The sequence below is a fragment of the Lygodium microphyllum genome, chromosome 6, assembly GCF_053477565.2.
Source record: "Lygodium microphyllum isolate KBCC chromosome 6, Lygodium_microphyllum_v1.1.10, whole genome shotgun sequence".
NCBI lineage: Eukaryota > Viridiplantae > Streptophyta > Polypodiopsida > Schizaeales > Lygodiaceae > Lygodium > Lygodium microphyllum.
The window spans coordinates 125,073,298-125,089,868 of NC_141140.1; the positions used below are offsets into that span (position 1 = coordinate 125,073,298).

The window sequence follows — 16,571 nt, forward strand, 5'->3', positions numbered from 1 at the left end:
CCACTATTGAAATCTGCAACAAAGGATCCACTGAAGTAGATGAACAGGAGGAGATACTTCAACCAAAGCAAATAGTCTTTCATATGATTGGGAAACGAAAAAGCCCTCAAAGAAAATATGGCTTCATCTACCATAAGAAGATCTAGGACACCATACTTAACCTAGCTGCTTTTGTTGATTGGGTGATAGCTAGTAGACATAAGGCAATTCTCATCAGTATGGATTTTGATGAAGCATATGATTGCATAAGTTGACACTTCATTCTTTCAACCATGGAAATCCTAGGTGTTGGTGACTAGTATGCGAGGATGGTCAAAATATTGTTCTCTAATGCCTTGGCCTAGGTATGCATCAATGGTTCTCTCTCAAAGGAATTCTCCTTACAAAGATCTATTAGACAAGGCTACCCCTTGGTCCCTCTCTTTTTGCTATAGCCATAGAATACACCGCATGCGAAGGTATGGTACAGTGTCACGTACAATGACATGCGTGCCAAGAAACTTGATGAGGAGAGAGAGAGGATTGACAAGTCCCTTGAGCCCATGCATGCTGGTTAGGCGAAGTACGGATGGTCTATTCTATCTGATGGATGGAGTGACCACAAAAAAAGTGGGGTCATCAACATCCTCATCTCTTGCCCACTTGACACATATTTCCTACGAGCGGTGGATGTAGACACAAGGGGAAGGAGAATCATTGCCTCATTCATGTATCACCACAAACAGCAAGCCATCATTGAGATAATGCTTCTAAATCCATTATTTTGCAATCTCTCTTTTCTTTTAACCTCCCAAATTTATTCTAACTTCATCATGTATAATCTTGTAGGTTGGGCCACAAAATGTGGTGCAAGTTGTCACAGACAACACCTCGAATTATGCATCTATGGGGCGAAAACTTGAGACCAAGTTTCCGTCCATAGCATGGACACCATACACTACACATTGTATAGATCTTCTTATGGAAAATATTGGTAAGTTGGAGTGGGTGGTGAGGATTGCCAACAATGCTTGCACAATCATTGGCTTTGTCAACTCCAAGGTTCGAGTTCTTGCGATTTATCCCTCATACTCGGACTTGGATTTGAAGAAGCCTCGAAGACTCAATTTGCAATCGTGCGGCTTCTCCTCGAGCGTCTCTATGACATTCGCAATAAGCTACAAAAAAGGTCGTATCAGATACGAGTTCAAGGAGTGGCTTGAAGGGGAGTCTACATCAAGACAAGTGGAAGCAAAGATCGTTCAAAGGCTTTGTTTAAATGAGAAATTTTGGATGGATATAAGAGACATTGTCATTGCCATCACTCCCATCTACAAGGTATTTCACATGACAGACAATGGGGGGGCTACTATTGGCCTCCTCTATCATCTTATGGCGGATGCGATAAAGGAGATACAATCATCGACCATCTTAGATGGGGAGGCCTCTTCTTCATGGTATTCTTTTTGTTTCTTTTTTTTTAATGATTCATGCTTCTTTTTAGTTTTAGATTTTATAATTTATATTGTCTCACTCTTTTTCTTTTCAAATTTTACCTCTAAATCTCCCTATAAATCTATATCCTCTTACACCTATTGTAGTGATATCTTAGATACCACCCCTAAAAGAAATGATATTCTTTTTTTGACGAAGAAGAAATGTGAGTGGATGAAGCGACCCATACATGGGTTTGCGGCACTCCTACATCCCGCCTTCAGAAAACCCTCTCCCTTCATGGATGCCAATTTCCTTGTCGATTGCGATGCCTTTCTTCCAAAGGCTTTTGCGGAAGAGCACCATGGTGTTTGCCTTCACAAAAATTCGTAATAACCTTATGTCTATTCCCTCATGCACACCAAAATTCGTAATAACCTTAGCGCACGATAATTAGAGCGACTAATTTATTGTTGCTCCAATTTACGCATGCTATGCAACATGCATGAGATGTCTATGGCAAGACCGGTATCGTATATCCAATTTTTATACTTCTTAGTTCATAACTTTATTCATAGATTACGAAATATATTTAGAGAAGTTTCATTTATTTAATCTAAGTTTTTCATCCTTTAAATGTATAGATAAGTGTGGATTCACTCGAGCTCTCTGCTAGCGCACTTAAAAGTGTGACTCATGAGAGAGACTTAGAGGAGAAGCAAATATTTAGGGAGCTTTACTTGGAGCTCCAAAAGATAGACCGGCAAGTCTCTCACACTCATGCACACCATGGCCCGTGCCCGTGTTGAATCTTGATATTTGCCCTCGCGCCGGTAGCAATGTAGCTTCCACTTCGGCATCCACATCGACTGTCCGTGATGCTCGTAAAGCCCTCAGATGCTACACAATGCATGGAAGTAGCTTGAGAAGTACTCCTAGTTCGGCCCAAGAGGACATACCTATCACTACCTCTCACATAGAGCTTAGAGAGCCTGAGTATATTGACAAGGGCAATGTCATTAGTGAGGGTGATTTTGTTGAGAAGGGTGATGACTCCTCAAGCGGCGACGCGAGGATGCTTCCACCTTCAATGCCGAGAATGATATGAGCACCTAGAGTAATCATGTATCTTGATTCAAATTGAGCCATGGATAATGGCTTTTATCTCAATCCTCCATTTTTGTATACTTTTTGTGTGAGATTGCACATTTGGCTCATAATAAAGTTGTCAATTTCATTATTCATGCTATACTTTTTGTGTGAGATTGCACATTTTTGTATACTTTTTGTGTGAGATTGCACGTTTGGCTCATAATAAAGTTGTCAATTTCATTATTCATGCTATACTCTTGAGTCTTGTTTCAACACTCTTTTGGACTTACTTTTGACTTGAATCTCTAAGTTTATGTTTTGACTTTTAAGTCCAAACATTAAGCATAAACTTAAAATTATATGTATTTTTCTCTTTCATCGAACATAAGTCCAAGATTTATTAGTCTGATTAGTACCGTACTAGCATCAGACTGTACTAATCGGACGCCATTGGACCTGACGACTAGCGTCCCTCTCAATGTGGTGTCAATTCCTCTCTTTTTTTTTCGTAAAGGTGTCAATTCCTCTCTCTCTCTCTCTCTCTCTCTCTCTCATGGTGATAATTGATCAAGTTGGCCCCACACTTATATATTTGAGGTCTTTCTTTCTCTTCATTTGGAACAAGCTCTCATGTTGAGATTTCAACCACATGCTTTGTACTCTCCTATCTATATCTCATCCATGAAGCACCTTCTACTTAGCTTGATCTACTCCAAGCACTAAAGAAGAAAATCAATTTGCTGCCTAAACTTTGCTAAAATTAGGGTTTCGAAACCCTCATTTTCAAAATTGTAGCAAATCAGCCCTTTTGTATATGATTCAGGCACTCCGTGCCCCTAGTTTATTTCAATAAATTCCTATAAATGGGGAGGGGTTGGTTCTCCTCTCAATGTGATGTCGACTCCGCTCCCCTCCCTCCCTCTCCCCCCCCTCTCTCTCTCTCTCTCTCTCTCTCTCTCTCTCCTAATTTTCATGGTGATAATTGTTCGAGTTAGTTAAGTTCAAAGTATTGCCATTCCCACATTCTTATCCGCACTTACAATGGAAACAACTCCTCTATCAAGATTCATGGTCTAGGTCATGTCAAGTTTGATACTAATGAGGGCCAAGATCTCACTTCATTGGACAACGTATATTATGTCCCCTAGCTTGGGGTAAACCTTCTATCATTCAAAAGCTTTGCCGATTGGGACGAGTAGTTTTCTTTATTGCAACAACAATCAAGGTCACAGACTCTCTGACTCGTTTAGTGATTGCTCACGGCAAGGCACAACCTAGCAGTCTCTACATGATGACTCTATTCCTTTCCCAGCAGACAGTCAAGGACTCAGAGTTTCACCACTTCTAGCTTTAACCACCACACAGAAGCCTACGAACAATGAGCGTCTTCGGCATTATTGCTTCAAACACCTTGGATACAACTCACTCTATGAGCTGCCATGCCATTAGATGGTTGAGGGCCTTCCACACCTTAAACTATCCAAGGATGTCTATCCAACCTATCAACTTGGGAAACAACGCCGCACACCATTCCCTCAGTAGACCTCACATAGGACTAAGACATCCCTGTGATTAATTCATGTTGATCTTTGTGGGATGACATCAACTGCCACCCTTAATGGTGCATTGTACTTCTTTTTTATAATGAATGATTTTTCATGATATATATGGGTGTATTTTCTAAAGCATAAGCATTCACCTACTTCGTAGTAGTGGTGAGTTTATCTCCCAAGAGTTTACCAAGTTCCTACAGGAGCACAACATTTATCGCAAACTCACCTCTACTAACTCTCTCTCTCACAATGGAGTCATAAAGCTCAGGAATCGAACTGTCATAAACATACCATGCTCTATATTGCTCACAACAGAGCTCCCTGAGCACCTTTGGATCGAGACAGTTAACACTTCAGTATACATCCTCAACCGGTGCCCAACTCTAGCAATCCCTCAGAGATCCCCCTTCAAGGTAATTTTTAGCACTTAGCCTGTTATTTTCCACTTCAAAGTTTTTCGGTGTCACGCTTACACACACACTCCTAATGATAAGATAGGAAAGCTCACTCCCCGAGCTGATCTTTTTATTTTTATTGGATATTCCTCTTAGGCAAAAGCCTATCATTTGTTCGATCCTTGGACGAACAAGATGATTGTCCGAAGAGATGTCATTTTTTATGAGAGGGATATTTTGCAACCCATATACCAACCTCTCAGTCGATTTGCCACCTACTATATCAAAGATAGTGCTATCTGAGTCAAGTTTGCTATCTGCTCCTGACGACCCACCTCTAGAATCAGCACCCAAGTCCCCCTCCACGAGACCTACTACCTCATTGTTACTAGCAAACCATGCAAGATTCAAGGATCCTTCCACCGGACTTTACTCCAGGAGGCCCTAGAAGATCTACCTAGCTTGCACCTTGAAACCAGCTTGCAAATCTAATGTATAGGGTAATGAACATAAATTTACAACACACACACTATTCAACTCAGCAAAGAAAATAAATGATACAAAGAACTTGAGAGCTAGAGTACTCTTGCATAGTAGATGACACCAAATTGGCCCTTAAGGTAAGTATCTCTTTTAAGGTATTTCTTTAATATTGAAGATCAGCCTTTACATGAACTACTTGTGACCCTCCTGTGTGATCAACATGATTGTCACAAATCAGCTACTAATGATTTCTCAAACACATGGCTCTTCAATGGATCATATTTACTCCAATTGCTATGCCCTCATCTCTTGCCAACCTTGACCAATAAGCTTTGAATCTATCTAAATTGCACACTCAAACGTGTTTTCAAGCATACAAAGCTACAATCACTCCAATCCTGACCAACATATAATTAAGAAATGCATCCATGGTCTCTCACCACTACCACATTGCAATCAATGCAAAATTCGCATAAATCTCAATCCTAGGCTGATCCGATTTGCCAAATAAGGTCTTAGTCCTGATTGTCCAACAAACTTAAAGCTTTGCCTGGGCCCTAGCCAATGCACCTTCATTTCACTGTCAAACATAAGTAATTCAAACCTGTAAACCTATTGTTCATAAACCCTAATCTTTGACATGCATTTGCCCCAAGTGAATAAATTTTCCTTGATATCTGCCCCAAACCTTCAATATTTTGGCAATCCAAAACAAGGGGAAAATTTGGAGTTTTGGTTGAAATGTCTTCAATAAGCAATTCTATACTCATAATGACTGATTTCTATAAACCCTAGCCACTAATCTACTATAAATTGCAAACCCTAGCCCTTGATTTACTCTAAATAGCAAATCCTAGTTCTGACCTGCTGTAAAGCAGAGCTTACACAGCCCAAGGGAGAGAAAGGAAAATAAAGAGATTAATTTCCGGCTGTTCAACACCTCGAGATGGCTGCAAAACACTCTCCTCATGATATTCATTGCAAAAAATCAGCAAGCATATCCTTTTGTTGCTACAACTCTCCAAACTTGGCCTGCTCCAAAAGTATGAGAGAAAGCAGGAGAAAGAGAGCCCCAAATAGCCAAGATCAAGTTTCCAAATGAATAACCAACTGCTCCTTGATCAAATCACGTTTTTAATTGAGGGCTAATTAATGACTTAATTATTAATCAATAGTGAGTTGCTCACTAGACGAAACTTTAGCTCAACTCCTACTTAATAACTTAAGTATCCTACGTGAGTTGCTTGCTAAACAAAACTTTCAATGAAACTCAATTCAAATGTGCAAACTTTCAATTTCATGAAAGTTTCACATTGCACCTTGTGTCAAAAGATGACATACCAACGAGACAGTAGGATTTGTGGGGAGGAATACAAAGTGAACTCGGCAAACATGGAAGAGAGAAGAAAAGAGAGAAAAAACTATGATGGATGGAATAATGAAGTTCTGAATCATGGAGTGAATGTGATACAAGGAAACAAGGGTGCCATAGCACAAGGAAGATGATAAAGACAGCCACGAACCACGATCCGCAATGTCCTCTTGAAGGGATGTGAGGACAGTGGAGAGGCTCGAGAGAAAAGGTGACGGGCTGAATGAATCAACCGTAAAGAATGAGTAACATAGACAGCCTATAAATAGACAAGAGACTGTCTAGGGTGCCGCCCGGAGGGAGGGCGTCAGCTATCTAGGGTGGCACCACATTGTGGGCGCCCAGTCCCTTCTAGGGGCTGTCCATTGTGAAACGCAAAAGCAGAACGCAAAACCCTAAACACAAAATGCAGAACACAAACTACATGTGAAGGGTTTCTCAACAACCCCTCTCAGGCCCAAAAAGGGAAAGAAGAGAAGAGTGAGGTGGAGATGGAATGCCACATGCTAAAGAATGCCCATGCAACACGTGCCACTTGGACAATGTTCCTCGTGGGAAAATTATTCACTTGCCCAAGCGCCCTAGTACAAAGATGATGAAATCATGCAATGCGTAGGAGGAATGTTGGACTTTGTGTGGTGCCGAGAACCATAAGGATATGCCCGTACTCGATCTCAAGAGTTGGCTCCATGCTGACCAAGTGACCAAGGCAAGAAGAAAAGGAGGAAGAAGATGTAGAGGATTCCTAAGATCCAAGATTTTCACCTGAAAGGTAACATGTAGTAAAGAACAATAGACAGAGTGAACTAGAGAACCCGAAACTCAACCTCGGGAGAGAAGCCACTAGCTCCATGCATCCATGCAAAAAGGAATACGAAGGCCTAGTCACCAAATCGCAGCTAAACCTCAAAGGCCCCGATCTAGGTAGATCCTCGAGATCCTGGGAATTAATAGGTGAGATGACTGATGGAAGGAAACCACCCCATCCAAAGGTAGAAGAAGAAGGTAAAAGGCCTCCGCCAAGGTGTGCGAAGGATTGAGCGGTGGGTGGGGACCTCCCTTGAAACTGGAGGAATAGGAGCCCCCTCTGAAGTCGCAATAGATGTAGATGCCCCCTCGGAGGGCAAAGAAAGATCACGCCCCTTTGAATCCCCCTCTAAGTAGATAGGGAATCCAAAAACTCATGGATCACGGACTCCGAAATGTCTTAAGGATAAAGGAAGTGCTACACAGAATATCACCACTAACAGTCTGGTTGAGCTGCCAGCAACACGGAGGAGCCGCTAGCAGTCTAGCTAGGCCACCAACAACAGAGAATAGCTGCTAGCAGCAAGGAGGAGCCGCCAACAGTCTAACTGAGCCACCAACAGTAGAGAACAACTGCCAGTAGTAGGGAGGAGCTGCCAGTAGCAACAAGGAGAAGCCGCCAACTAACTGGGAGGTAGAGGCAGCAACAGCAGCCCTAAACACAGGCTGAAAAACAACAAACGCAAGAGGAAGTAATCGTCGGTTAGGATGTTGATGCAGCGGAAGAAGAAGAGAAGTGGGTGCCAAACCCGCCACCGGCCTTTGTCTTCACTGGAGTGGAGGATCTTTGCCACTATTTGAGCAAATCTAGCTCTCATACCATATCAACAGATAGTGTACCAGCGAGAGAGTAGGGTTTGTAGGGAGGAACACAAAGTGAACTCCGCAAACATGGCGAAGAGAAAAGAAGGGAGAAGAAACTTTGATTAATGGAATGATGAAGTTCTGAATCATGGAGTGAATGTGATACAAGGGAACAAGGATGCCGTAGCACAGGGAAGATGATAAAGACAGCCACGAACCACGAACCGCAATGTCCTCTTGAAGGGGTATGAGGGCAATGGAGAGGCTAGAGAGAAGAGGTGACAAATTGAATGAATCAACCGTAAAGAATGAGTGATAGAGGCAGCCTATAAATAGGCAAGAGACTATCTAGGGTGGTTCCCGGAGAGAGGGCGTTAGCTGTCTAGGGTGGCACCACACTGTGGGTGCCCAATCCCTTTTTGGGACAATCCACTGTGAAACGTAAAACGCAAAACGCAAAACCCTAAACACAACACAGAACACAAACTGCATGTGAAGGGTTTCTCAACACCTTGTTCCTTTTGTCCTGGCCTTGTCCCACATAGCCTGAACACTTATCCACTACATGCCCCAGTGTCAAATCCTTCACTACCTATGCGACGATCACCATGCCAAGAGCTAGAGATACCACAATTGAAGTTCATTATAATTAAAAATCTTCATTAAGTTTTATTCAATCATTAAGTTCATTTCTCATTCTAGTGACATACCCCCCTCTTGAAATATCACAAGCAACCCAAATTGCACACTGTTAAAATCCAACATGGCATACGAAATGCCCAATCACCAATTCATGTTTTCCAACAACCAAGCATAGTGCCATTACTACATGTTTTCCAACAACCATGCATACTATCATTGCTGCATGTATTGTCAATGTACAATTATTCATATATGTTTCCAAGTAACCAAGCACGCTGCTATTACTCCATGTACTAGCAATATATAATTATGTAAGATGATAGTCATTGCACTAGTAAACAACCAATCACAACTGGACAATCCATGGCTATTAAAGTGATACTTACTACACTATTGAAGTGTTTGCCACACTAATCACAGTAAGTCTTGTTGAGTGTTGAAATGACCTATTTTTTGGCTGATTTTTTGTTGTTTTTTAAAGCTGAATGGTTGATTTTATGAGATGATTGATTGGTTTGGAAGTGGTTTGAGAGTGTTTTGGATAGGTTGGAATAGTTTTATTAAGCTCATGATGTTTATTAGTAGAGATGTGATGTTCTGATATGTTCTGATTGGTCCTGATTGGTTCTGATGAGCTTCTGTTTTGTTCTGATTTGTTCTGTTTTCTCTCTGTAAGGAGAGATGGAGTATTGATTGATAGGGTTTGAGATTGTTTGAAAGCTTATTGAGTGATTTTTGATGGTTTGGAATGGTTTTGGTATGAGTTATGTGGTTCTGATGCTTTCTGTTGACCTTCTGTAACTCTCTGATGAGTTTCTGGTAAGCTTCTGTAGACCTTCTGTATGCTTCTGTATGTGTTCTGATGGATGAGAGTGTAGCTTGGGAAAATTTTCTAACCTTGGAAAGAGGTGAATACAAGTGCAAAAGAGCTAAAAGAAGTCAAAGAAGTAGCTGCTGAAGACTCAAGTAAAGACTGGAGTGAAGTGACAGTGGTGAGCTACGAAAGGACACTGTAGTGGCTCCGGTGCCTCTTCATATCAAACATACCTCTTGGGAGGTGTATCCACGACCTAAAAAGGATTATTGAGAGTGATTATTGAGAGATTGTAGTGAGGATATGATGTATTATTGATGGAGAGAGAGAGAGAGAGTCAGAGATAGTCAAATCTATCAAAACATTGTAATTGTATATGAGAGATTGAGAGAGAAGACTATGAAGACATTGAAGATGAATACTATGTGATGTATTTCCATTCAAAGATGGTGTATTCCTTTGCTTTCTTTGTTATATTGATGGATTTTGTGAAGATATTGAAGAATATGGTCGATTCTATCAAATCCGTGGGAGATCTACATGATGCTGCATGAAGATTTGTTGTGTCTGGTGTTCTTTTCTTCATTCTGATCATATAAAACCTAATAAAAAAGCTTGTTGATGTTACAAGACAGATTTTCTTGCAAGAGAATTCCCTTTTCCTTGGTGTTCCTCTTGGGGCTCCAAGTCTCAAAGCTCATTGTCTACTAAGAAGGGTGCAACAAACCCAATAGCTTTTTATTCAAGCAATGTGAATCCCTTACAAAAGCATCAATCTCGACTTAAAATTGGCCAAAGAGTCTTAATTGCTTTCTCAATAGCATTACTACATCGATACTCTACAACTATAAACCCCAACTTCTTTTGACACCAAAGTCGACTATACATTTCAAAGAATCCATCCCATTCAGTTGTCAAACTCAGTATAGCATATGCTTTTCCTACTAGCAATCCAAACACACCAAGCTACCACAATAAGAAATTCACCCATTCCCATATCAACTATGTATCATCCTCAAAGCTCACACCTACAATCAAAAGATCAGATGTATAAAAACAGCCAATTAACATATGCAAAAAGCCCTCAACACAAGTCCATGACTAAAGCCTTAAAGATCATGAAGACAAAGGCTTTGGATAGCTGTAACTTACAGCACTACAATAGCTCATGTCACAATGCAACTGATCTATCATGTGGCCATCCAAAAGCCATACTTTGTGCAAACATGAATTTGCCAACAATGCAAATAGAAGCAATATCCTCAAGTGCATTCCAAAAAGCAACTCATATCTCTTGCTTAGTTCTTCAAGAACCAAAGAGAAAACCATGCACGAATCCACATGCCACACTCTAATGCTTTCACAAACACTATGCTCAACAAGATCTCTCAATCACCTATAGCCGCTACTTTACAAGACTTATGCCCATAGCTATGGCTTCTTCAAAAGACTTATGTCTATGGCCATCCCTAGAGATCCATACTGCTTCACAAGACTTACAGTCATGGCCATCCCAAGAGATCCACATTGGTGACAACATAAAGCATTCCATTCAAGGTATGCATTTAGTGTCGTGCACTTTGCATATCAAGCAAAATACAATGACACAAAATGACCCGAAGCAATGTATGCACTACTACTACCATATGCATATCCACAACTATAGTCCAAATCACAATTATCCAAAAAGTATGATACTCAATGCTATGGTAAGCCTCCATACACAACTACATAACAACATATATAGCATCTAGAACACTAATCAACTATCTACCATGTCATCAGCAATTGATGCACTTGTTGTTCTGCACTACTACCTACCCAATCCCGCCATCATAGAGTTGCATTTGTTGTTACCAAACATCATCGTAGACTGCCTGCTACATTTCAGGATCTATTAGGGTATGACACACTCTTCATTTCATACTCTCTGTCCAATCCCTAAGACATGAGTTCAAGCTTCAATATTCACCTTGCATATTGTGTTTGCTGCATTGAGCATTGTACTTTGTACTTATTCATTATTCAAATTTATTAATCTTCTATGCACATGGTCTCTATGTTACCATAACCCTAATTGTGTTTCTTTATAAGTCTGTGTTTGTTGTACAATTGTGTTTGTATTCTATTTTCAAGCATTTCTTTACACCCAGCTACTATCCTAATCATCACAGTCTGGTGGACTACTCTAATGAATACACCTTCGCCTCCTCAATGACAAGATTATTACTACTTTCAATAAAGGAAACCTTGCATGTCCTCATAAGAAAGGCATGCAAATTGCATCTTCATACAATCAAAACCCCTTTTGCCACCCGAGGGGGGTAGAGAGAAAGTGCTTGAAGAATTACTTAAGGCACAAAAGGCAAAGAAAAAGTCAATAAGGTTGTAGTATGCTCTCATAATGAAGGATTTGATTTAAATATTCTAACCTTTGATTACTAAAATGACATTGCCTAGCCCCAAGCGCACAAATGTGACAATCAACCCATACAAGGGAACACCATGCACTCCCTTGGGGAAGTGTAGGATCCCAAAGACACTAGAAACTAAAAGTATACACCCTATCTTCTCTATGTTTCCAAATTGGAAAGTTTCGAGGAAATAAATTTTTCTTGGAAAGAGCTTCAATTGAATAGATGAGTGTAACATCAACTTTGATATCCTTCGATACTGCTTCTCCCTAGCACTTTTTCAGCTTTGCCTAGCCATTGGTTTGTTATAATGACTACTTAGGCTGCCTTGATTGCCATGTCATCATACATGCTCCAGCTTGCTGCATTTTGTAGTTTTTTGCATCAATCTACTCTGTGCTTTCATCTATGTGAGGTCATTTTTGCATTTTCAATACTTTTCTTCACCAATCTTTGCTCCAACTCGTGGTTATTGCACTTGGAATCTATCTTCGACGAATAATATACTCTCTTAACACCTCCTTCAGCCCACTCCCATGAGAGTCGTCGATTGTTGGACTACTCTACCTTTCAGCCCACTCCCATGAGAGTCGTCGATTGTTGGACTACTCTACCTTTTAGCATTGTATACATACATTCATTTTCATTAGCGTTAATTCAATTTTATAATATTGTCTTCTACTCTGCATTTTATATTTTTGTCTGAGTTAGTGTGTTTTAGTTGTTTTTCCACATTTTGTGTTTTCTACATGCAAACCCTAGCATAACTTCACACAGTACAAGAGCTTATGCTCTACTATAGAGTATCTTACAGCTATCATGAGCCTTGGTTTATGAGAGATAGACAAGCGATACGTAACCAACTTACAATGGTTGAGACACCTTACTCTTGAGAGGCTATCATCTCTTCTTAGGCTTCTCCTTCAGTGGAGACCTTGAGGGGGCATTATGTTCTCAACGAGGAGGACAATTCATCTTCCCCTATCTTCACTCAACTCTTTGATAGGAGATACACAAGTCAAAGTCTATTGGGTGAAGCTAGCCACCTCTCCACTGAGGGAAGGCATACCACATTTTAGACAACTAGCGAATCCTCCTCTTACTATCTTCATCACAATCATGCCCGAAGTCAAGTTCATATAATACTTTTGATTTGTATGAACCAAAACTTTTCTTTGTTACTCTTATTGTGCAAAATTTGGTTGTGACTTGTAAGTTGCCATGGAAACCACGACCAATATTAATATGTTAATGTCCATAGAGGCAACTCTACAGACAAACATGTATCTTCATGTATACCTACTATGTTACCTCTTTTTCTTTTTCAATTAGAAAATTTACCTACCCACAAGTGCATACCACCCTGCACCCTAGTGTCACAAGTGGTGCACCAATGGCAGCATAGACAAGTGCTGAGATAAATTGTTGAACACAAGACAAAAGAGAGAGAAAACGGATGAACACTGCAAAAGAAGAGAACTCAAAGACATGCCACGTATGGTGGAAGGTGCCTCGTACAATATCTGAAGCTTCGACCATATCTCGAGAGAGGTCCTACAAGAGTTAACCGCCGGTAAAACTTCTTTAGAAATAGATCCAAGAATAGCAAAATAGGCATGCACATCATCTGAAGCCCATGTAAGCACAACTTCCTCATGGTTGTCCTTATCAAAATCTTCGGAAAGTGGAAAAGGACACTGAGGACAGGAAATAGCTCAACAAACAATGTACCAAATCTGCTTTTGCACGAACCAGACTTCCATCACAGCGCTCCATATAAGATAATCAGTTCCACGTAAATTATCATCTCTAGAAGTGCATGGAGGAGTTTTATGTAGAGGATAAGAAGAGAAGATAGAAGGCACAGAGAGAGAAGACACCCAACCAGACAGCACAAACTGCACAAAAATAGAGTTCACATGCAGTACTCCCACACTGATCACAAAAACACAATGCGGCCACTACCAAAATCTGCAAGAAATAGTCAAAAGATATCACCCAGCAGTGGAGAATGGTCAGATGCTGAAAATGCAGGAAATCTGAGTAAAAACAGCAGATGATAGCAGTACGGGGGCCTGCCAAAGGCAGCCAAGTGGGCACAGCCTGAAAACACAAATCTTGGGAGGGCTGACAGCAGCTGACACTGCATTATACGCAGAAAAAAACAGAGGAAAATCTGCACAATTGACAGCAGCCAACAGTCGCCTGATTAGCAAATGAAGGGAAAGACCTGAAATCAATAGAGAAATCGCAGCAGGAAAGTGCAATCGAATACCATGTCAGAAGTGGTGGAGCAAAGGAAGCATAGACAAGTGCTGAGATAAATTGTTGAACACAAGACAGAAGAGAAAGAAAACAAAAGAACACTACAAAAGAAAAAAATTCAAAGATGTGCTCACGAGATGGAATCCATATACCAAACACAAGACTGTCACATACAACTATGAGTCACTAGCTACGTCAACACCAGCACTGGCTCCTCACTCCAACAAGAAGTTCACCTGTTGAATGATAGTGACTAAGGAGGAGGAGGAGCCCCTCCAAATATAGGCACAAAATAGGCCAAATATAGCAGTTGGTTGTCCAACATTAAATGCTGGTCAATAGGCATAAAATGCCACAAACAAATCACTATAATAATCCCTAAAATAATAATGATGTGCCCAACCCTATCAAGCATGCACAAACTCACAGTTGAGCTGACAATCCTGCTAACACCTAGTACTCCATACCTTACACTTATCCACAAGTGAACACGCCTATCTATCCTAACATGGTTGTGTTGGGTATCCCCTCGCTCCCCTAGGACATATATCCATAGCCACTCAAATACGGGGATATCTATCGTCTACTTATGGTGCACGTTTACGCAATCCATGGACCACTCAGATATAAGGATTCCCACATCTTCTTATTGTGGGCACTTTGGTGCAAGCGCCAAAGTGTGCTCAAGTGTCCTAACCACCCTTTCTATTCACCACTTAGCATTGCACACTCCAATTGCTACAACCAAGAATGCTTCTACTGATAAGACTTGTTTTAACAGGTTGAATTTCACAACTTGGTCGAACCTAATGCAACAAGTACTTGAGCCTCAAGGTCTTTGGAACCTATAAATTGGCCTAGCAACCACATCAAACCTTCAACTCATCCATTCCAATCATATCTGCCAATGGAAGGCTCACAATGTTACAACACATGTCAAGTTGATAGAAGGGTACTTTCTGAGTTTCACCCACAATTATAGAACTTTTCCCTAGCATCCAATCGCTGGAGTCATCGCATTGACCATTACGTACCAAGAGATCAAACCCAACATATCAATCTTGGTCACAAGATACTGCAAGTTCTCCAAGTCAGCATGGTGGGGTTTAGGCACCGACTCCCCAATTCGCCACCACAAGCTAACTGAAGTCAGATGATGATCAAACCTCTTGCTTATTGGAAAGTGTTGAAATATGGAAAATCTAAGCTGCGATAAGTTTGCATACGCATTCTACATTTTGCTTTCAATGATTGTTTGAAACTCTTTCAAGCGCCCCTAGCTAACAAACATCGACTAATGGGTGCTCACAGCTGCCCTGACTTATAAGGTTTCCCCGTAAACTTCCAGACACACTGTGCGGATATCCTTGCGCATCACGCTTAATCTTCGGGAAAAACCGAAAACCACAGAAACCAAATAATGAAAAACAAGGAGGAGAGATCCCGGCGTAAACCTTGAAAACGAGTGCGGACAACGTCGAGAGGGTGGAGAGCAACAACCGTAGTTAGACCCGCCACTGCTCCAGCGACAGCATTCTCGATTTCCCATGTTGCCATAGCCTCTCCGCTTACGCCATAGAGCTCCAAGGCTCTCTCCTTCTTCTTCTTCCTTTTCTCTCTCTCTCTCTCTCTCTCTCTCTCTCTCTCTCTCTCTGCGCGCCAAGTCAGCATCTGAATTTTCCAGGGACTGATGGCAACAAGAGTTTCGTAGGGCACACATGCTGGAACTCACGTTGGGACTCTAGTTTTCAATCTCGGCCCATTTTCTTTATTCACTATCAGAATGCTTTCTTTATCGGAAATTTCAAACTTGCACCTCGTGGCTTAGATTTTGCTTCACATGTGCCCTTGTAACTCTATTGAAGAGAATAGCAAGCAAAACATACAATCAATTAAAACGGTATTTCTTTGTTGAGTTTGAGAAAAGAGATATGTATGTAACTTTCTAGTTTAGTTAAAAGTTTACATGTGTTTTTTCGCAAATTTAATGTGCTTGCAATGAGCTTAAACAAGAGTGATATTGCTTGCTTTAGCATAGAGAAATTCCTTCAAAAGTCATGTTGTTAAACATCTTGGTTAAAAGAATCTTGGCGCAGAGCACCTACTAGTAAATTGTCATACAATTAGGGTAGAGTCTAAGGGCTCCGCCTAGTGAATTTAATAATCTTAAAATTAGAGCACAAGAGTGAAGTCCACTAAATTAGATTAGTAGAATCCTAGAAAAAAAAGTGAGGGAAGTGAAGTCTTTGGGTGCAATTGCTTGGCTTCCCTCACATAAAACTCTCTCTCTCTCTCTCTCTCTCTCTCTCTCTCTCTCTCTCTCTCTCTCTCTCTCTCTCAGGGAGCCTAAGGTTTTGCTTGGGGAGTTTAATATGCATGTGTGTGTGCGTGCATATTTTTATGCACATACACATTTGTATAGGTATTAGAGTTGGAAGACATTAAGATTCTATGATGAGTCACAAGGTTTCAAGGTAGGCAATGTTTACAAGGTTTAATTGGGACTCTAAGATCGAG

General features: G+C 40.8%; 1 protein-coding gene across 18 annotated transcripts in view; it reads right to left on the reverse strand.

Moving 5' to 3' along the window:
- LOC148035083 (folate transporter 1, chloroplastic-like) overlaps positions 1-15,790 on the reverse strand; it is a 130,438-nt gene extending 114,648 nt beyond the window's left edge. For 4 of the 18 annotated variants that reach the window (XM_087680027.1, XM_087680028.1, XM_087680029.1 and 1 more), the window contains exon 1: positions 15,509-15,787. In XM_087680027.1, the coding sequence (XP_087536153.1) occupies positions 15,509-15,725 (217 nt within the window). In that variant the 5' untranslated portion in view covers positions 15,726-15,787. Of the gene's footprint in view, positions 1-15,508 lie in introns of all 18 variants that reach the window. The other 14 variants (XM_087680021.1, XM_087680011.1, XM_087680012.1 and 11 more) reach the window with 10 other exon arrangements.
- Positions 15,791-16,571: the final 781 nt, after the last annotated feature.